Source organism: Emys orbicularis, chromosome 13 (genome assembly GCF_028017835.1).
Source record: "Emys orbicularis isolate rEmyOrb1 chromosome 13, rEmyOrb1.hap1, whole genome shotgun sequence".
Lineage (NCBI taxonomy): Eukaryota > Metazoa > Chordata > Testudines > Emydidae > Emys > Emys orbicularis.
The window spans coordinates 33,160,281-33,181,879 of NC_088695.1; the positions used below are offsets into that span (position 1 = coordinate 33,160,281).

The window sequence follows — 21,599 nt, forward strand, 5'->3', positions numbered from 1 at the left end:
AAATGTGAAATATGCAGCATTCTAGAAATTAGTGTATGGTTGGGAGAGCAGCTGCATGTGTCTGCATGCTCTACACATCCTATTCTGGTGAGTTCCTGAGCCTTGTTTCAGCCACCATTGTTGTAGTCTACAGAGAGCCACCTGCAACCATGCACAGGTCTTTCCTAAGGAGAATATGCACTAAAGTTGGGGAGGGGGGAGTTTTCTATATGGACAGAGCAGAAATATAGGCCGTCTATCTTCCTCCACAATCGTTTTCTACCATTCAGCTCAGTGGTGCCAAATCCTTATTTTGTATTTTAAGTTGGATATACATACTGTTTGGCAAAGAAGCTGTGTTTAGATGTCAATAAGAGATTTACACAGGCTTACTCAGTGCTACCCTTGCCCTCTTAATAGTTGCATAAATGCCCTGCCATCTTTGAAATAGAGCATGTGATACTTTGGAGTATTCATTCAATCTTGCCTGCTACGTTTTCATGACAAAGGAACACTGTAAACTGGGAATCTAGTCATTAACAAAGGGTGAAAAGTAGTTTCATGTACTACATCTATTTCTGACTCTGTTTGCAGGTTTTTGTGGTTTTACAATTATATTTCCTTTTCTTAAAAACAATTTTTTTCTTCATCTTGTTGCTGTGTAAAAGGCTCCAACAAATAAAAGGAAAAAGTAACTATTGGTTTACATCAGTGGTAATGGCTAAGATTTTTGATCTAATCTTTTTTTAGTTACAGTAATCTCAAATGCTTGTAATAAGCAAAAAGAATCACACAAGTGTGATTTTTAAATTGGTGTTCCTTTAAATTTGTGATAAATAATTTCAGAAGCTTTAATGTGGTTATCCTTCAGGTTATTTAAACACATGCTGCTGTTTTTATTACAGTGGAACTGACGCCTCATTAATTTTTTTTTTTATAAAATTCTGCTTTATTTTCATGCAAATACTATAGAATAGAATTCAGAAGTTAAATATGATATCTCTTCATTTTGGATTTATTCCCCACCTGAAGTTAATTTTCTCTGAAACCAAAACTGGTGTGTCCAAAGTTGAGGTGGGGAATAAAAAACAAATTGCAACTTAACAAACAAGAATATATTTTTATATAGTTGTTTCTTTCAGTAAAGAAAGAAATACAAAAAAAAATAATGTGAGGACTTCGAAAGTCTTCTGTTAAAAGAACGGATGATACCTAAGGTGTGCATTAAACCATAATTATGAAGAGCTCTTGGGGTTTGCACTAATTATGCGGTTATTTTTTTTCTTTATACGTGTGCTCTGGTCAAGTGTAGGTAGTCTCTTGGTCTATCCAAAGCCGTGATCAAGTGTCTTGATGTTTTTGGTCTTTTGGCCTCGAGATGAAAACCTTGTCTTTGTTTCTGGGACCTTGAAGTGAAAAAATTCTCTAAGTTATATCTATTAATTTTAAGTGATACCAATATGCCACCACAGTTAAAGCTTTATTTCAATATTTCTAGCATCTCTATTTTCATAGATTCATAGACTCGAGGACTGGAAGGGACCTCGAGAGGTCATTGAGTCCAGTCCCCTGCCCTCATGGCAGGACCAAATACTGTCTAGACCATCCCTGATAGACATTTATCTAATCTACTCTTAAATATCTCCAGAGATGGAGATTCCACAACCTCCCTAGGCAATTTATTCCAGTGTTTAACCACCCTGACAGTTAGGAACTTTTTCCTAATGTCCAACCTAAACCTCCCTTGCTGCAGTTTAAGCCCATTATTTCTTGTTCTATCCTTAGAGGCTAAGATGAACAAGTTTCTCCCACCTCCTTATGACACCCTTTTAGATACCTGAAGACTGCTATCATATCTCCTCTCAGTCTTCTCTTTTCCAAACTAAACAAACCCAATTCTTTCAGCCTTCCTTCATAGGTCATGTTCTCTAGACCTTTAATCATTCTTGTTGCTCTTCTCTGGACCCGCTCCAATTTCTCCACATCTTTCTTGAAATGCGGTGCCCAGAAGTGGACACAGTACTCCAGTTGAGGCCTAACCAGCGCAGAGTAGAGCGGAAGAATGACTTCTCGTGTCTTGCTCACAACACACCTGTTAATGCATCCCAGAATCATGTTTGCTTTTTTTGCAACAGCATCACACTGTTGACTCATATTTAGCTTGTGGTCCACTATAACCCATAGATCCCTTTCTGCCATACTCCTTCCTAGACAGTCTCTTCCCATTCTGTACGTATGAAACTGATTGTTCCTTCCTAAGTGAAGTACTTTGCATTTGTCTTTATTAAACTTCATCCTGTTTACCTCAGACCATTTCTCCAATTTCTCCAGATCATTTTGAATTTTGACCCTATCCTCCAAAGCAGTTGCAATCCCTCCCAGTTTGGTATCATCTGCAAACTTAATAAGCGTACTGTCTATGCCAATATCTAAGTCGTTGATGAAGATATTGAACAGAGCCGGTCCCAAAACAGACCCCTGCGGAACCCCACTCGTTATGCCTTTCCAGCAGGATTGGGAACCATTAATAATTACCCTCTGAGTACGGTTAACCAGTCAGTTATACACCCACCTTATAGTACCCCCATCTAAGTTGTATTTGCCTAGTTTATCGATAAGAATATCATGCGAGACCGTATCAAATGCCTTACTAAAGTCTAGGTATACCACATCCACCGCTTCTCCCTTATCCACAAGACTCGTCATCCTATAAAAGAAAGCTATCAGATTGGTTTGACATGATTTGTCCTTTACAAATCCATGCTGGCTATTCCATATCACCTTACCACCTTCCAAGTGTTTGCAGATGATTTCCTTAATTACTTGCTCCATTATCTTCCCTGGCACAGAAGTTAAATTAACTGGTCTGTAGTTTCCTGGGTTGTTTTTATTTCCCTTTTTGTAGATGGGCACTATGTTTGCCCTTTTCCAGTCTTCTGGAATCTCTCCTGTCTCCCATGATTTTCCAAAGATAATAGCTAGTGGCTCAGATACCTCCTCTGTTAGCTCCTTGAGTATTCTAGGATGCATTTCATCAGGCCCTGGTGACTTGCAGGCATCTAACTTTTATAAGAGATTTTTAACTTGTTCTTTTTTTATTTTATCCTCTAAACCAGGGGTCTCAAACTCAAATGACCATGAGGGCCGCATGAGGACTAGTGCATTGGCCCGAGGGCTGCATCACTGACACCCACCCCTTGCTGCCCCCGGCCCCGCCCCCACTCCACCCCTTCCATGAGGCCCCGGCCCTGCCCCCCTTCTTCCCTGCCCCCATTCCAACCCCTTCCCCGAAGTCCTCACCCCAACTCTGCCCCCAGGCGGTGCAGGAGGGGTGATGGGGGCTCAGGGCAGGGAGTTGAGGTGCAGGAGGTGTGTAGGGTACGGTGGCGGCTCAGGGCAGGGAATTGGGGTGTGGGGTGCAGGAGGGGTGAGGGGTGCAGCAGGGAGTTGGGGTGTGGGATGTGGCAGGGGCTCCGGACAGGGGGTTAGGGTGCAGGAGGGGTGCGGGGTGTGATGGGGGCTCAGGACAGGGAGTTGAGGTGCAGGTGGTGTGCAGCAGGGGGCTCAGGCAGGGAATTGGGGTGCGGGATGCGGCAGGGGCTCAGGGCAGGGAGTTGGGGTGCAGGAGAGGTGAGAGGTGCAGCAGGGGGTTGGGGTGCAGGGGGCTCAGGACAGGGAGTTGGGGTGCGGGAGGGTGTGGGATGTGGCAGGGGGCTCCGGACAGGGGGTTGGGGTGCGGGGTGCGGGCTCCGGCCTGGTGCCGCTTACCTAGAGCGACTCCAGGGTGGCAGCACCTCACTGAAGAGAGAGGCTCAGGACTAGGGCAGAAGGGCAGGGGAAGGGCAGCCTGCCCTGGCCCTAGTGAAGAGGGACACTAGGACCTGCCGGAAGCCGGCAGCCTGCAGAGCCGAGCGGATTCAACCTGTGCTGCAGGCTCCAGGCTCCGGGGCAGTGAGGAGGCAGCAAGTGGGTGCCGGGAGACACTCCGGGGGGGGGGCGCGTGGGGGTGGCAGGTGCCCCAAACATTGGGGAGCAGCGCACGGGGAGCTTAACAGGCACAGAAAATAACTTGGGGGGGGCGGGGGTGAGGGAAGTTTGGCGGCGACAGGAAGTAACCGGGGGGGGGGGGAGCTCCACGGGCCGCAGGGAAGAGCTCCGTGGGCCGCCTGCGGGCTGCGTGTTTGAGAACCCTGTTCTAAACCTACCCCCTTCCCGTTAGCATTCACTATGGTAGGCATTCGTTCAGACTTCTTTGTTTCGGTCTTCACCGAGAAGTTATTAAGCATCTCTGCCATTTCCAAGTTTCCTGTTACTGTTTCTCCCTCCTCACTGAGCAGTGGGCCTACCCTGTCTTTGGTCTTCCCCTTGCTTCTAATGTATTGATAAAAAGTCTTCTTGTTTCCCTTTATTCCCGTAGCTAGTTTGAGCTCATTTTGTGCCTTTGCCTTTCTAATTTTGCCCCTACATTCCTGTTATTTGCCTATATTCATCCTTTGTAATTTGTCCTAGCTTCCATTTTTTATATGACTCCTTTTTATTTTTTAGATCATGCAAGATCTCGTGGTTAAGCCAAGGTGGTCTTTTGCTATATTTCTTTCTTTCCTACCCAGCGGAGTAGCTTGCTTTTGGGCCCTTAATAGTGTCCCTTTGAAAAACTGCCAACTCTCCTGAGTTGTTTTTCCCCTCAGTCTTGATTCCCATGGGACCTTACCTATCAGCTCTCTGAGCTTACCAAAATCCACCTTCCTGAAATCCATTGTCTGTATTTTGCTGTACTCCCTTCTACCCTTCCTTAGAATTGTGAACTCTGTGATTTCATGATGACTTTCACCCAAGCTACCTTACACTTTCAAATTCTCAACAAGTTCCTCCCTATTTGTTAAAATCAAATCTAGAACAGCTTCCCCCCCAGTAGCTTTTTCAACCTTCTGAAATAAAAAGTTGTCTGCAATGCAGTCCAAGAACTTATTGGATAGTCTGTACCCCGCTGTGTTATTTTCCCAACATATATCTGGATAGTTGAAGTCCCCCATCACCACCAGATCTTGGGCTTTGGATGATTTTGTTAGTTGTTTAAAAAAAGCCACATCCACCTCTTCCACCTGGTTTGGTGGCCTGTAGTAGACCCCTAGGATGACATCACCCTTGGTTTTTACCCCTTTTAGCCTAACCCAGAGACTCTCAACACTTCCGTCTCCTATGTCCATCTCCACCTTAGTCCAAATGTGTACATTTTTAATATACAAGGCAACACCACCTCCCTTTTTCCCCTGTCTATCCTTCCTGATCAAGCTGTACCCATCCATACCAACATTCCAATCGTGTATTATCCCACCAAGGTTCGGTGATGCCAACAATGTCATAGTTGTATTTATTTATTAGCACTTCCAGTTCTTCCTGTTTGTTACCCATTCTTCTCGCATTTGTATATAGGCATCTAAGATACTGATTTGATCTTGCCTCCCAGTTTTGCCCTGACCCTCCTTTCTCTCTGCCATTATAGCCCACGCTCCCTCCTATTTCCGACCCATCTCCCAGGTCTCCATGTTCTCCACTTACCTGTGGGCTTTGCTTACCTGTCCCCGTCAAACCTAGTTTAAAGCCCTCCTCACTAGGTTAGCCAGTCTGTGTCCAAATATTGTCTTTCCCCTCCTCGAAAGGTGAACGCCATCTCTGCCTAGCAGTCCTTCCTCTAATAGCATCCCGTGGTCAAGGAAGCCAAAGCCCTCCTGGCGACACCATCTTCGCAGCCAGGCATTCACCTCCATGATGCACCTGTCTCTGCACGGGCCCCTACCTTTGACAGGAAGGATGGAAGAGAATACCACCTGCGCTCCAAACTCCTTCACCCATACTCCCAGAGCCCCGTAGTCACTCTTGATCCGCTCAGTGTCACACTTCGCAGTATCATTTATGCCCACATGGATGAGTAGCATGGGGTAGTAGTCAGAGGGCTGGATAATCCTCGACAATGCCTCCGTAACGTCTCGGATATGGGCCACCGTCAGGTAGCATACCTCTCGAGATGAATTGTCAGGGCGACAGATGAGCGCCTCAGTCCCCCTCAGAAGAGAGTATCCGACCACCACTACCCTACGTTTCCTATTTGCAGTGGTGGCAGCAGACCTCCCAGCCTTAGGGGTACGAAGCTTCTCCTCCTCTGCTGTAGGGGGCGATTCCTTCTCTCCTGTATCAAGAAGAGCATAACGGTTACCTATTACCACGGTGGGAGGGTTTGGAGCAGAGGTGGAGCACTGCCTACTGCCAGAAGTAACCAGCTGCCAGTGTCCACCCTGAGCCATCTCCTCCTCCACCAGTGGTGTGTCAGTAGTCCTGTGTACTGGGACAGCTACCTCAGCTGTCTCCACATGGAGACTGTCCAGGAATTGCTCGTGGATTCGGATGCTCCTCAACCTAGCCACCTCCTTCTGCAGCTCTCCCACCTGCAGCCTGAGAGATTTCACCAGCAGGCACCTTTCACATTGGATGGTCCTCCCAGCCTGGGTATCAGTAAGTGGGAATTGCAAGTCACAGTCCCTGGAAAACCACACCAGGATCTGGGTAGAAGCATCCATGCTCAGGCGCTCTGTCTGGCTACAGGCGCAGGCGGAGGAGACAGAAGCAGTGCTGGCACAGGTGTTGCGGGTCTTCCTAACCATCGTAGGCCTCCCTCTGTCAAACTCGCCTGTCTGCAGCCCCCTGGTCGCTCTGCCTCTGGCTTTTAAAGCCTGCTTGCCTAGGTCAGTCCTACCCCCTCATGAGTCACACTGGGGAAGGCTAATCAAAGGCAGTCAAGGGAACAGGGTCAGGCACTCAGTCCCAACTGCCACAGCAACTGAAACTGAAGTCACCTGAAATCCGAATCAAAATTAAAATTCAAACAGTTGAGCAAACTCACTCACAACAGCTAGTACTCTCACACTCACCTGGTAGCCTGTTCAGCAGCGGGATCTCTTGCTCTCCCTCTCAAACTCTCCTGTCTGCAGCCCCCTGTCTGCTCCGCTCATGGGATTTAGAAGTGTACTGTAAACTTCTCTTCCTGATTACATCATAGGACTTGTCTCCACAGTGACACTCAGCAAAGTTCAGACAAATCAGCTAAAATTGTGAAGTTAGTGTGCATAAATATTTTGGAAATGTGAAATACACTACATTTTGCTAGTCCCCAAGGTCTCCGTATAGGGCAGGGGTTCCCAAACTTGGTTCACGGTTTGTTCAGGGTAAGCCCTTGGCTGGCCCTGAGACGCTTTGTTTACCTGAGTGTCCGCAGTTACGGCTGCTTGCAGCTCCCAGTGGCCACGGTTCACCATTCCCGGCCAATGGAAGCTGTGGGAAGCCCCTTCATCATATTCATGCACCAAGGCCTGGATCCCAACTCTTCAGCCATTCTAACACATTGCAGCTAAAATAGTCTTTCTCTGCTAGCTCTTGAATATTTGCTTTTATGTGAGAGGGCTTGTCTATACAATTTGCCACACACTAACTCCATGTGGATGCTACTGACTCACATTAGCAGTTCATTAATGTGCTTTCATCTAGTCCTGTTCGAAACAAGTCTAGATCAGAGCATACTGACAAGCTGCTCATATGTATCATCTGGGTCCACAAAGACAGTTAGTTTGCGGCAAGTTAGTGCAAGATAGATTCATGTTCCAGCTTGCTGCAAACTGAATGTTCATGTAGACAGGCCCCAGTGTCTCTTCATCCTACAGTAGCAGCTATTTTTATCAACCCAAGAAAGCCAATGAAGTGGCATCATCACAAGGAGTGCTCCTGTGGGATGGGATGTTCCATGTCCATGATACCATTCTCAAAATGCCATTGTAGGATCTTTACTTGGCTAAGAGAAACCCACTTAAAAGCAAAATAAGAAAAGAATCTTAAATAATAAATTGATATTGTGTTCCCTTGTTTAATATATAAAACAAAACACACATACCCCTGCATTTTGGCTTATAGAAGCATAGAATATCAGGGTTGGAAGGGACCTCAGGAGATCATCTAGTCCAACCCCCTGCTCAAAGCAGGACTAATCCCCAAACAGATTTTTGCCCCAGATCCCTAAATGGCCCCCTTAAGATTGAACTCACAACCCTGGGTTTAACAGGCCAATGCTCAAACCACTGAGCTATCTTTCATGGATGGAATAATGTCCGTCCTTGAAATGAGCCATTACTATTGGAAATATAATTTAGGATCTGAAATACTGATTTAGATTTTTATACCAGTTTAGGATGGTATTAATTTAGCTTTTTTTTTTTTTTTTAACCACTTTCCATTGAGGTAGTAACACATAAAGGTAGGCTTGGAAGTTCAAAGTTGAGATTAAAGGGATACTGGATAAAATTGTCTGTCAAAATAAAGCGTTACAAAACCTACAACCATTTTGAATGTTTATATGAATTTAAGAGTGGAGCATTATGCCGCTATGGGAACCCTGTTAAACTAGATAGCTGAGGCAGTGCATATAGATCCATGTTCTTCATGACCTGGAGCAATAATATGTCTAAGGCTGTCAGAGGTAAGCATGATGCTGACCTGGATTTGGTTATCTTTCTTTCTGATACAAATACATAAATTTTAAAAAAGGATTGTTTAATGGTTAATGCGTTGAGCTGGAACTTAAAAGATCTGGTTTGAGGCTTCCATGCAGCCAGGTACTTCAAATATGCGAGTAGTTCCTTGAAATCAGTTGCACTTCTTTTTTTTAAGTATGTTACTGAATTGAAGCCTCAGTACCAGTCTCTGTCACAGACGTCTTCTCTGACTTTGGGCAAGTCATTTACTTGGTCTGTCTCAGTTTCCCGTTTGTCAAATGGGGACAGTAGTTCCCTACCTCACACAGGTGCTGTGAGGACAAATTCGTTAATGTTTGTGAACTGCACTACATCTCTCTCCCTGTGGTTGAGTCATTATGTGCTTCTTCGGACTCAGATTAATGGAGATTCTACCTTACGTATTTTGTATTGATTTTTCCAAACAGAAAGTTCCATTGAAAAGGTAGTTTTTCACACAACCTCTTTTTTCAATGACAAAAAATGTTTCATTCAGAATTTTTTCATCTACTTCTTAGGATTAGGAAGTTAAGTTTTAGTTGATTTTGGATAGTTCATGTAAACAAATGCAAAGCATGCATGATACAATCCACATGAATATTCTGTGGAATGAAGTACAGTTAATTTAAATGACAAACTTTTCTTGACTGTGCTTAATAACAGTGTTATAAATGAAAACACAATGACCATTGCGTAATGTTAACTAAAAGCTCCTATGATCCATGTTTGGCTAGAAGAGTGGTCACCAACCAGTAGATCGTGATTGACTGGTCGGTCCTGGAGCCTCCGACAGTCGATTGCGATCTCTGGCCGGTAAAAGTCTGGCGGTGCAGCGGGGCTAAGGCAGGCTCCCTGCCTGGCCTGGCCTCACATCGCTCCCGGAAGCGGCCATCACACCTCTGAAGCCCCTGGGCGGGGGAGGGGGCAGGGATCTCCGTGCGCTGCTCCTTCCTGCAAGCACTACCCCTGGAGCTCCCATTGGCCGGGAATGGGAAACTGCGGCCAGTGGGAGCTGCGGTGGCAGTGCCTGCAGAGAGGGGCAGCGTGCGGAGCCACGTCTTCTGCCCCCCCCCCTCCACAGGGGGCGCAGGGGTCTGATGGCCGCTTCCGGGAGTAGTGTGGGGCTGGGGCAGGAAGGGAGCCTGCTTTAGTCCCGCTGTGCCGCCACCTGAGGTAAGCGCTGCCCGGTGGGAGCCTGCACCCCAGCACTCAGCCCTGAGCCCCCTCCCAGGGCCCCCTCCTGCACCCCAACCCCCTGCTCCAGCCCTGAGCCCCCTCACTGAGCCAGCACCCCGTACCTCCTCCTGCACCCCAGCCCAGAGCCCTGTCCTGCACCCAAACTTCCTCCCGGAGCCTGCACCCCTCAACCCCCTGACCCAGGCTTAGCCTAGAGCTCCCTCCCACACTCCGAACCCCTCGGCCCCAGCCCAGAGCCCGCACTCCCTCCCGCATCCCAACCCCCTGCCCCAGCCCAGTAAAAGTGAGTGAGGGTGAGCGACGGAGGCAGGGGGGGATGGAATGAGCGTGGTGGGGCCTAGTTTTGAGTGGCTGTGGTGGGGTGGTATAATAAACCATTAAAAAGTACTATTTTTGAGCTTTCATATGTCTATACCCTAGCTATTTTTTAAATTATTGTTACAAGGCAGTTGTCTGGCTTACTCCTTACTTGCCAAACAATAATACTTACATTTTTGTAGTTGTTTTAGAGCTGTTGATGTTTTAGAATTGAATATAAATCAAATTATTAGGGATGAAAGGTTTGGTCAGAATCTTAAAAAATTCCAGTTTTGTAAGTTACTGTCTTTTGGTAGGAGTTTGCAAGTAGACATTCTCTTTATATGGCATTGGAATTTTGGTTTGGAATTTTTCTTAACAATTCTATTGGAATACTACTTGTTGGAACTTTAGAGAATAGTGTTTTCAGACACTGCTTACTTTCAAGAGGTGTACTTTGTAGCATTAATATTATGTATATTGTTTGTCTCGATAGATGTGACTGACCTCATTCATAAGCTTTCCCAACACTTATTTTTAATAGGGAGAAAGAACAAGAAATTCAAGAAGAGGAACATTTGATGGAAGAAAAGAAAAAGAAAAAGCAGGAAGAAAAGAAAAAGAAGGAAGGTGCTCAGAAAAAGGTTAGTCTACATTGTTGCATTTTAGAGATGCAGTTACTTTAACACTTATATGGAGTTGGTCCTGTGGCCTTTACTCATAGGAATTAATTCCAGCTAGTTTGAATGAGAAGTCACATTGACTGTGTAAGAGTTGCAAGATCAGTTCTCAAGTTTTTCATGTCCTGGTACCTCCCCTCCCTCCCCCCACGTCCAGCCATTTTAATACTTTTTTTTCCTCATGTGTACGAAGTTGCTAAATATATGGATTTCATTCAATATCCATTTAAGTGGTCAGCTGAAAATTATGGCCATATATATGTTATCAATTAATCGATTAAATCTAACTCATGTAGCATCCTGCAAATAGCACCAATGGTTTTTATGTCTTGAGAAATTTAGAAAATAACATGAGTTTGGTTTTTATTAGCCTATTTTAGGCTGCCCATACACTTTCACTAAGAAGCACACGTTCGGGAGGAACCCTGATGGGAGGTAATACTTGGGCAACATGAGAGTATCTTGGATAAAAAGGCAAGATATTAGGAAAACTTATTAAAACTTTGCTAGAATGACCATATATAAATTGGATTTAAAATATGAATAATTGATAAACATTAAAAAAATTAAATTGAAATGGATAGCTCCAAATTGCAGCAGTACATGACATAAGCACTTATTCAAACATATTTAATGATCTGTTTAGTACAAACTCAATAATAGAATAACAAATATGGAAAGTTCTTGTAAAAATGCAATATAGTTTAAATGAAGGGGGGGAAATATTAACTATTTGATACATAGATGAACAATATATTTCAGTACTTGGCTAACGGCTACTGCAGTGGCATTCAAAAATAAAATCCTTGTTAAAACCTCATGTATATAGTCATTTACCTTTGTGTGAGTAGTGCCTTTTCAGAAGTCATGTCACTAATACTCATACCAGAAACCATCCCATCATGTGTATTATAATTAATTATTAATTTGGTATTTACAATCAGTAGAATTTGTGTTTATCTATTAATTACATACAAACTACTATATTAAACAGTATTTAGGTTGCAAAAGCAAGGTCTTGAAAGCTAGTAAATGTTTAGGTCACACATGCAACCTTAATTCTGCTTCGTTGTGCCCATGCATTGTGACAGGCTTTAATTACATGATCACAAAATGGTTTTTTCTGAAGGAACCCTGCTCTTTCAGTGCATATGCTGAATGATGCTCAAGGAATGAAGTAACTGGTAAATATTTTTATCCGTCTAACTCAATTAGCGTCCCTTGCCTTAATTTTAGCATACAGCATCCAAAGTTTGCAGTGAGTGCAGAACTGTTCATTTCCTCATGGTCTCTTCTATGGGACTCATCATAGTATCTAAACTTTACAAATATGAATGAATTTCAAGATAAGTTTTATCCCCATTTTACTGATGAGGAAGCTAAGACAAAGACTTGCGTGAGGCCATACAGTCGAATCAGTGAGCTAGGAGTCAGAGGGTCCTGAGTTCTAAGCCTGTGCTCATTCCTTCTGACCACACTACTGTATTGCAAGAGGTACTAAGCATCCACAGTTCTAATGACTTCATTTGCAATTGTGAGTGCTCAATATTGCTGCATTTCCAGCCCCAAGGTGAGTATCAAGTTGGGCACCTAGAAAATGAGGTATTGCACAATGATGACGTTTTGGTTAGTGACTTACTCAGCATTATATATGACTGTGTCATAGGCAGGGATTGAGCTGATTTTTCTCCTGTGTGCAATCACCTCCCTTAATTACAAGACCATTCTTTCTCTCCCTGCAGTCCCCTACCTCATTCCCTTCCAACTTCTAGGGCAAATGAGGCAGGAATCCTACAAACAGCCTTACTTATTACGCAACACTGAATTTTTTGGTGAGCACTGTCCATCCTGTGCACTGAAAGAAACAGGACTCGTGTGGAAAAAATAGTATGTTATGTAATTAAAAACTGTATCTCAATGCATATGCAAAAGGGAGGAGAGTTACGGTTGCCTGGGCAAACTACATTCTGTCCTTTCCTAAATTGAGTGTTTGACTTTGCAACCTAAATAAGGTTCTTTTAACAGGTTGTTTAATAAAATTGCCAAGCATTTTAAAAAGAAAAAGATAAAAATTATATGCTACTATAACATCCCCACCATGCATCCCTGGCAGTGTTTGAACCCTGAATCTTCAGCATAGCTTCAGGTACAGGATTATTTCCTTTAGCTAGTAGAAGGAGATTGCTGTTGTGTTATCCTGGGGGAAGGAATGAGTCACCGAGTTCACAGGTGTTTGGGGGAACTCAGCCTGTTTCTCTTCCCTTCTTCTCCCAGATATGGGGAGTTCCTTCCCCATATAAAGCAGGGGGAAAGAGCCTGGAGCTGTAGGTGCAGGTGTCCTGCAGAGGAGACCATCCTGTGCCTCTCTGTCTCTCTCAGAGAGGCTGTCTGCTCCCAGGATTCTGAGTGAAGTGAAGCTGCTGCTTTTTGACTTTGGCATGAGCCTAGCTTTAAAATAAATTAGAGTGTTCATATTCATTTACTATTTTGGAATGCTGCTAACATTTTTCCTGAGGAATGCAAGCAGTGGAAGGAAAATGGAGATTTTGAAAAGTTTTTATATCTGACAAACCTGAATTGAATGTAATGGGACAAAGAAAAGGCATTTATCTGGCCTCGTGGCTTTCTCTTTGCTAAATATTGAACATCTGCTGGAAACAACAGGAGTGTTGCAACCTTTTCTGAAAAGTTCTGTGAATCTTTTATAATGGGAAGTGTTAATCATCCTAAATATAGAGATTGCTAATAGCTCCCTTTATAATATTATTACATATCCACGATGGGTAGTGTAGCATAGTTTTTTGGCATGTGTTCTAGATAGACTCATACTATAATAAATAGCAAAAATATGGGATATGTTGATAATCCCAGAGCAGTGCCAATAAATCCTCATTACCCCTATACACCATTAGTGGTATTGTCGTGTATTTTTACATAAGAAAAACAATGGTACTTTTTTTTTATCCTCCACTTGCAAAGCCAGAATACTTAATTCCCAAGAGTCCAACTTCACAGACATCTAGAAGAAAGAGAAATTTATATTAGAAACCTTTAAAATAGCCTTCCTGTCGATCATATAGCATTTTTAAGCTCTAAGGTTTAATAATATCTTATGGAAACACGTGCACTATCTTATTGGAAAGAGGATACCTAGCTCCCTATTGTATCTATCTCTCATTCTTGGACTTTGGATCATTAAATTGGGCTGTAAATAGTCATTCTTCTGGGACTGAGTACAGCCAGTCATTGGCTTCAAGTGAGGAAAAACACTTTTTTCAGCACTTCTGTTTTATTTTTAAAAGTGGCAGGTTGAAGGGTGTCCTGAGGTTTGGAATGTTGGAAGTAGTCCTGATTAGATGGATCAGTGAGCACAATACAGATAAAAAGGCAGTCAAGGGTGTGCAAGGTAAATTGCACTGATCTCTTGGTTCTTCAGTTTATTAATTGGATAGCATACTACATACTAATTGGATTTATAATTGCTATAAATGCAGATGTGCGTACAAACATTCCCGCACACTATGCTGCCCACTATAATAGTTCAGAAACTTTTCAGAATGGGTCAAAACTGCCTTGAAAAAGCTATTTTCTTGTGCTGTGCACTTCATCTCTGAAAATGGGACTTCCAGACTTTCGATTTGCTTCTGCCCAAACAAATATTTAGATAAGTCAACTTCACACGTTCTATATCTCGTTAACAAAAAACAAACAAACAAAAAATCCAGACTTTCATATTTCTCAAATCCTATATTGCAGCGGAGCCCTTGCATTTGGTTTTGAATTATTTTCATGCTACAACAATGTAAAGATTTTCTGCTCTGAGTTTTATAGACATTGACATTAATAATTATATGGATATTTTGGAGAGTTATCTGTAGTCTCTTATAATTTATTAAATTTGAAGTAAATATCAACTGGGATACAGCTTTGATGTTAACCTTCATAACAAAGTTAGTGATGCTAACTTCAGGTCACTAAGAGCATAGCTAAATAGGGTTAAATTTAAAGTAGAAAGAAAGTTGTCTCACAGTACTGTAGTCCTAGTAAGATATCACCAGGTTTCTCCTGAAGCAGGAACTCAGTGTTCAATGAATTTCTCTCCAAGAGAGGAAATTTTAAAGGGTCAAGGGTACAGTCCTATATCGTTGATATAACTGCAGTAAAAAGTGTCTAATACTGACCAGTATTTCTGACTTTTTTTTTTCTTTCAGGCTGCTGAACAAAAAACCAAAGGTAAACTAGTACTTATTCTCTTTTTGTGAAATATTTGATATGTTTGAGTTTGTTTAGAATGCATTTCTGATTTTACCATAAAATATGTAGTCTTACTACTTACAAGGACTTTTTCTAGTGTATTTTCCACAGACTCGTGGGGGTTGTCTTCGGTATAATACTTCCTGTGGATGTATTTGCTATTTTTTTAAACTATAAAAGGCATCTAGCCTATGGTTTAGATGTATGACTTGATCACTATCAACTACAAAATCACAACATATGTTGCTCTGTTTAGTAGTAGTATAACTTAGGGAGCCTAATGTGGAGGCAAATGTGATTTTTTTTTTTTTCTTCAAATTTTTAGTGGTCATGTAATGAAAATGGATTAGGATAATTTTAAACTGTTTATCATACATTAAGACTTTCTGAAACTATGTCTCTTGGTTGATTTAACTAGGAAAATCATTTCTTATCTCCTTAATTACTTTGAATAGATTTAAAATTAATATTTTCCCTTTAAAGATACACCTCTACCCCGATATAACGTGACCCGATATAACACTAATTCAGATATAACGCGGTAAAGCAGCGCTCCGGGGGGGGTGGGGCTGCGCGCTCCGGCGGATCAAAGCAAGTTCAATATAACACGGGTTCACCTATAACGCGGTAAGATTTTTTTGGCTCCCGAGGACAGCGTTATATCGGGGTAGAGGTGTATAATTTTTACATCATTCATCAGTTTTGGATCTTGTGCTTGGTGCAAGAGCTCTCAAGATTTAAGACTATTGGGCAGAGGCAATGGGACTTGTGTAATGAGCTACCTTCCTGCAAATGCTTAACAGCCAGGACTCCTACCGCTGCTCACCTTGGAACCTTCCAGTTAGAGCATTCTTGAGCATAATCACTGAAGAAACTTCACATGGGAGGTGCACTTCTTCGTTTTGGCTGTTCAATCCACCTACTGAGTTGAAGACTTCAGATATTCTTTTCCACATGCAGCCATCCTTGCCTTCTGCTCAGGTCCTGTTCTTATGTGATTTGGGAGACCTTGTGGCTCTTGTGTTACCACTGGTTCAGAAGCACTAATATGGCACCTTTTTCTGGAGTTGTTGGAGAAATATCTGTTTGACCCAGGTTTTCTGTTGTGCATAGAACATTTCAGCACCTTATTTGCCTTGGCACGCCTCACAGCTTGTTACCTCAAGACTTTGATTCTCTGCACTTCAGAATTACTTGAACTCCAGATGCTATTGGCTTCAAGTGCTTCTTGTTTCAGTATATCCTGTACTGCTGTGACCCTTTGAGAAGAAGGAAGACCACACTGAATCTTCAAATAATGCCTATGTAGCAAAATGGTATTGTGTATTTGGCAGTCTGGCCAAGTCACCCCTTATCTCTAAGACTGCCTCAAATACCACAAGGCTGTCGTTCATTCTTCCCCCTTGCTCCATGCCATGAGCGGTTTAGTGCACTTTGCACTAAGATTTTTGCCTACACCCGGGGAGTTCTCCTTAGCACAAGCACTGGCCCTGACACTAATACCCCTAGCACCTTTTGGTTTAGAAGTTCTCTGTGCAGCCCCTGGATCTAGTGTGTGCAAGCGGCTTGCATGCTCCCGGACAGGAGTCCTTCCACGCAGTGGTGTGTCTCCTGTCTGGGGCCTTGGCTACACTGGCGCTATACAGCGCTGCAACTTGCTGCGCTCAGGGGTGTGAAAACGCCCCCCCCCCCCCCGAGCGCAGCAAGTACAGCGCTGTAAAGCGCCAGTGTAATCAGAGTATCAGAGGGGTAGCCGTGTTAGTCTGAATCTGTAAAAAGCAACAGAGGGTCCTGTGGCACCTTTAAGACTAACAGAAGTATTGGGAGCATAAGCTTTCGTGGGTAAGAACCTCACTTCTTCAGATGCAAGTAATGGAAATCTCCAGAGGCAGGTATAAATCAGTATGGAGATAACGAGGTTAGTTCAATCAGGGAGAGTGAGGTGTTCTGCTAGCAGTAGAGGTGTGAACACCAAGGGAGGAGAAACTGCTTCTGTAGTTGGATAGCCATTCACAGTCTTTGTTTAATCCTGATCTGATGGTGTCAAATTTGCAAATGAACTGGAGCTCAGCAGTTTCTCTTTGGAGTCTGGTCCTGAAGTTTTTTTGCTGTAAGATGGCTACCTTAACATCTGCTATTGTGTGGCCAGGGAGGTTGAAGTGTTCTCCTACAGGTTTTTGTATATTGCCATTCCTGATATCTGACTTGTGTCCATTTATCCTCTTGCGTAGTGACTGTCCAGTTTGGCCAATGTACATAGCAGAGGGGCATTGCTGGCACATGATGGCATATATAACATTGGTGGACGTGCAGGTGAATGAGCCGGTGATGTTGTAGCTGATCTGGTTAGGTCCTGTGATAGTGCTGCTGGTGTAGATATGTGGGCAGAGTTGGCATCGAGGTTTGTTGCATGGGTTGGTTCCTGAGTTAGAGTTGTTATGGTGCGGGGCGTGGTTGCTGGTGAGAATATGCTTAAGGTTGGCGGGTTGTCTGTGGGCGAGGACTGGCCTGCCTCCCAAGGTCTGTGAAAGTGAGGGATCATTGTCCAGGATGGGTTGTAGATCACTGATGATGCGTTGGAGAAGTTTAAGCTGAGGGCTGTAGGTGATGGCCAGTGGAGTTCTGTTGGTTTCTTTTTTGGGCCTGTCTTGTAGCAGGAGGCTTCTGGGTACACGTCTGGCTCTGTTGATTTGTTCCTTTATTTCCTTGTGTGGGTATCGTAGTTTTGAGAATGCTTGGTGAAGATCTTGTAGGTGTTGGTCTCTGTCTGAGGGGTTGGAGCAGATGCGGTTGTACCTCAGTGCTTGGCTGTAGACGATGGATCGTGTGGTGTGTCCGGGGTGGAAGCTGGAGGCATGAAGGTAGGCATAGCGGTCGGTGGGTTTTCGGTATAGGGTGGTGTTAACGTGGCCATTGCTTATTTGTACTGTGGTGTCCAGGAAGTGGACCTCCCGTGTAGATTGGTCCAGGCTGAGGTTGATGGTGGGGTGGAAGCTGTTGAAATCATGGTGGAATTCTTCCAGGGTCTCCTTCCCATGGGTCCAGATGATGAAGATGTCATCAATGTAGCGTAGGTAGAGAAGGGGCGTGAGTGGACGAGAGCTGAGGAAGCGTTGTTCCAGGTCAGCCATAAAGATGTTGGCATATTGTGGGGCCATGCGGGTGCCCATAGTGGTGCCACTGGTCTGGAGGTATATATTGTCACCAAATTTGAAATAATTGTGTGTGAGGATAAAGTCACAGAGCTCAGCAATAAGTTGTGCTGTGTCATCATCAGGTATACTGTTCCTGACAGCTTGTATTCCATCTGTGTGTGGGATGTTTGTGTAGAGAGCCTCTACATCCATGGTGGCTAGGATGGTGTTTTCTGGGAGGTCACCAATGCATAGTAGTTTTCTCAGGAAATCTGTGGTGTCACGGAGATAGCTGGGAGTGCTGGTGGCGTAGGGTCTGAGTAGGGAGTCCACATATCCAGACAGTCCTTCAGTGAGAGTGCCGATGCCCAAGATGATGGGGCGTCCAGGATTTCCAGGTTTGTGGATCTTGGGTAGTAGATAGAATAACCCCGGTCGGGGCTCTAAGGGTATGTTGATTTGTTCCTGTGTTAGTGTAGGGAGTGTCCTGAGTAGATGGTGCAGTTTCTTAGTGTATTCCTCAGTGGGATCTGAGGAAAGTGGCCTGTAGAATTTGGTATTGGAGAGTTGTCTGGCAGCCTCCTTCTGGTAGTCAGACCTGTTCATGATGACAACAGCACCTCCTTTATCAGCACCTCCTTTATCAGCACACTTGCTCGCAGCGCTGCAAGCTATTCCCTTCGGAGAGGTGGAGTACATACAGCGCTGCGAGAAAGTTCTTGCAGCACTGGCAGCGCGACCACACTCGCGCTTCACAGCGCTGCTGCAGCAGCGCTGGGAAGTCCCGAGTGTAGCCAAGGCCTGGGAGTGTGCAAGTGGCTTGCATGCTTCCGGACAGGAGTCCTTCCACACAATGGTGTGTGTCTCCTGTCTGGGAGTTTGCAAGCTGTTTGCACACACTAGCATGACCAGGGACAGCTGCCAGTGAGCCTGGTGCCTGCCCCAGTGGGCAGGGCTGAGGGTGGTACAGCCACACCAGAGGAGCTGCTGGTGTGGGGTGCTGGCTCCTGGGATCAGTGGCCCAACATGCTGCTGCTTTCGTCGCTGTGGTTCCTGGTAGAGTCCTGTGGTAAACTGAGAATCCTTGCTCAGTAAGTATCTTTAGAGATGGAGAAATTAATTGCGTTGTAATTCTGTTTCCTTCAAGATGCCTTTCTGGACTCACTGTTTATGGCCTGTATGTGTCAAAAGCCTTGTAGCACAAGCCTCAGGAGTGAAAATCCTGCAAGGTATCTTCAGAAAAGCAAAATAATAAGGAAAGTGACTTCCAGTATAATAATAATAGGTGTTCACAAAGCTCTACAGTAGGCCAGAATTTTGTCCCGATGAAGTTAGAGAATAGTCACGAGTGGGTACAGTACCTCCATAAACAAATACTGTGAAGGGAATATAATGGGGTTCTGTCATTGTAAGTGGAATACACAGTGGACCAAGTTTGTTTTCCAAGAGTAAAGCACTTGATTCAGGGTGGATTGATTTAAATCAATGCAATTTGATTAAATCACCAATTTTAATGCTGATTTGAATCGGTAAGCAAGAATTGTTTAATTGTTTTTTGGATTTGTACTTTTCAGTTATTTTCTGAACAAAGGTTGATTCTTATTAGTTAATAAAACATGTTGATTTGCAACTAAACATATCCTTACCCTAAATCCGGGGCTTCTTTTTGCTAATCAGGGTACACTATGTCTATATACATTTATTTAAGACCTTATATAGTATATCTTGCATGTATTCAGATTTTTAATATTAGAAAATGATGAATGATACATTTCTTAAATTGATTAATTTGTTTCTTGTGATGCAAGTCTGTTTAGATGGAAATTCAAACAAATGCACAAATAGCATTTTAATTTTATTAAATAAAGCTACCTTAAAAGTCTGGATACTCATGATTTCCCCCCCCCCCCCCAAAAAAAAACATGTTTTGCACATAATACTAACTGATATATTAAAGGCAGTATTGTCTGTAATTAATGCAATTACTGATCGTTTTTAGTCACCGTGTCTTTCAAGATGTTAGAATTAGTCTATCTCACCCTTTCATATCTAGTTTTCAGTCATAAATTGGAGGCAGAAAACAAACCATCATGCTTTTTGAGCTCCCAGTCAGTTTCTTATCTTTTACTGAACTAGTCATTGAACTGAACTAGCTGAATAAACTGAAATAAAGAAAATATTCTCTCTGCACATGCAGAAGAGGCTGATGCTATCAAAAGCTGGTTTAGCACATCAACAAATTTTGGTTCCAGGTGTTTAGCCAGTGACTTCCACCAGTTCAGTGGTTTGACTTCCTTTAAAATTTGACAGCAAACACACTGCTTAATCTTGTTTTTTAGTATTAAATTAAAATGATTTTAATAGATTATATTTTTTTGGCTTTTAAAATAGATTGTCAGTTTAAAATTAAATAGGTTGCTTTTTTAAAAATAGCCCTGCATTTAATTTAAATAAAATTTGATATTTTTGATATTTTTTTATTATTGATTTTCCCCTGCTAGATCTATGATTTTTGGACATTCTGATAGTGTGGGGCATCAAGAATGCAGGCACTAGTATGGGTGGGTAAATGAGAAAGGAGCTATCGGAAGACAGGTTTGGGTGGACCAGAAAGTGTGGCATGATCTGTAGGAGATGATGAAGGTAGAGAGGTAGGCAGTTATGGTTTTGCATTTGCCTTGAATGTGAAGAGACGCCGCTTGTATTTCAGCCACTGAGGTAATCTGGATAGGGGGGAGACAGTTGTAGAATAAAGTGGGTCTTTGAAACAGTGTTCTGGATGGAAATAGAAAGGGTACAGACCCCAGAAAAGTAGGACAAATTAGAAGAAAAATTCAGTGTAAAAGATTATTTTATCTTGGTTCTTATGGTAGCATTCTTTCCTATATTCTTTCTTTCCCTTTAAATTCATTCATCAAACAGTTGTGTATTATATGTTTAAAAGCCACTGTCTGAGATGTCATATATTGAGAAAAAAGAAAATATTAACACACTTGAATTACTTAGCTTTGTAAACACACAAAACTGAATGTCAGTATCAAAAAGATTATTGTAGCTGATAACTATTTCTGTGTTCTCCCCATGCTACTTCCTACTAGATGTGTTGCACCTTCTACTTCAGTGGCAGTTAACAACACCAACGCTTAACACTACCTACATCTTTTGGCATCTTCAGGGACTTTTTCCATCTTGCTAAGACTCCTTTTACTTACAAACGTCTTATTAGCAGCAGCTGTTTAATTTTCTCTGACTTAAATGTCAGGAGTAAACCAAGAAAGGATAAGACGTTCAAATTGCTGTTGTGATTACATAGGCAAAGTTGTTCTATACCATTTCTTCCTATTCAATTGCTTGTTCTGATGGGAACAGAAGAGTGCTTTGAATATTTAGGCACCTTCTTGCCCTACCAAAGTAGCAGTTGATCAGATGCAGTTCACCCCGGAAAGGCGAAGGAAGTTTCTCCCACCGAAACTGGGCAGGGGAGACCGAATCCATGATATAGG

The 21,599-nt window shown here is 43.2% G+C and overlaps 1 protein-coding gene across 1 annotated transcript in view; it reads left to right on the forward strand.

Annotated features, from left to right (window-relative positions):
• The window catches only part of TNRC6C (trinucleotide repeat containing adaptor 6C), a 200,569-nt gene that overhangs the window by 20,154 nt on the left and 158,816 nt on the right, over positions 1 to 21,599 (forward strand). The window contains exons 2-3 of the mRNA XM_065415656.1: positions 10,573 to 10,672; positions 14,920 to 14,941. Coding sequence (XP_065271728.1) covers positions 10,610 to 10,672; positions 14,920 to 14,941 — 85 coding nt within the window. The 5' untranslated portion in view covers positions 10,573 to 10,609. The remainder of the gene's footprint in view (positions 1 to 10,572; positions 10,673 to 14,919; positions 14,942 to 21,599) is intronic.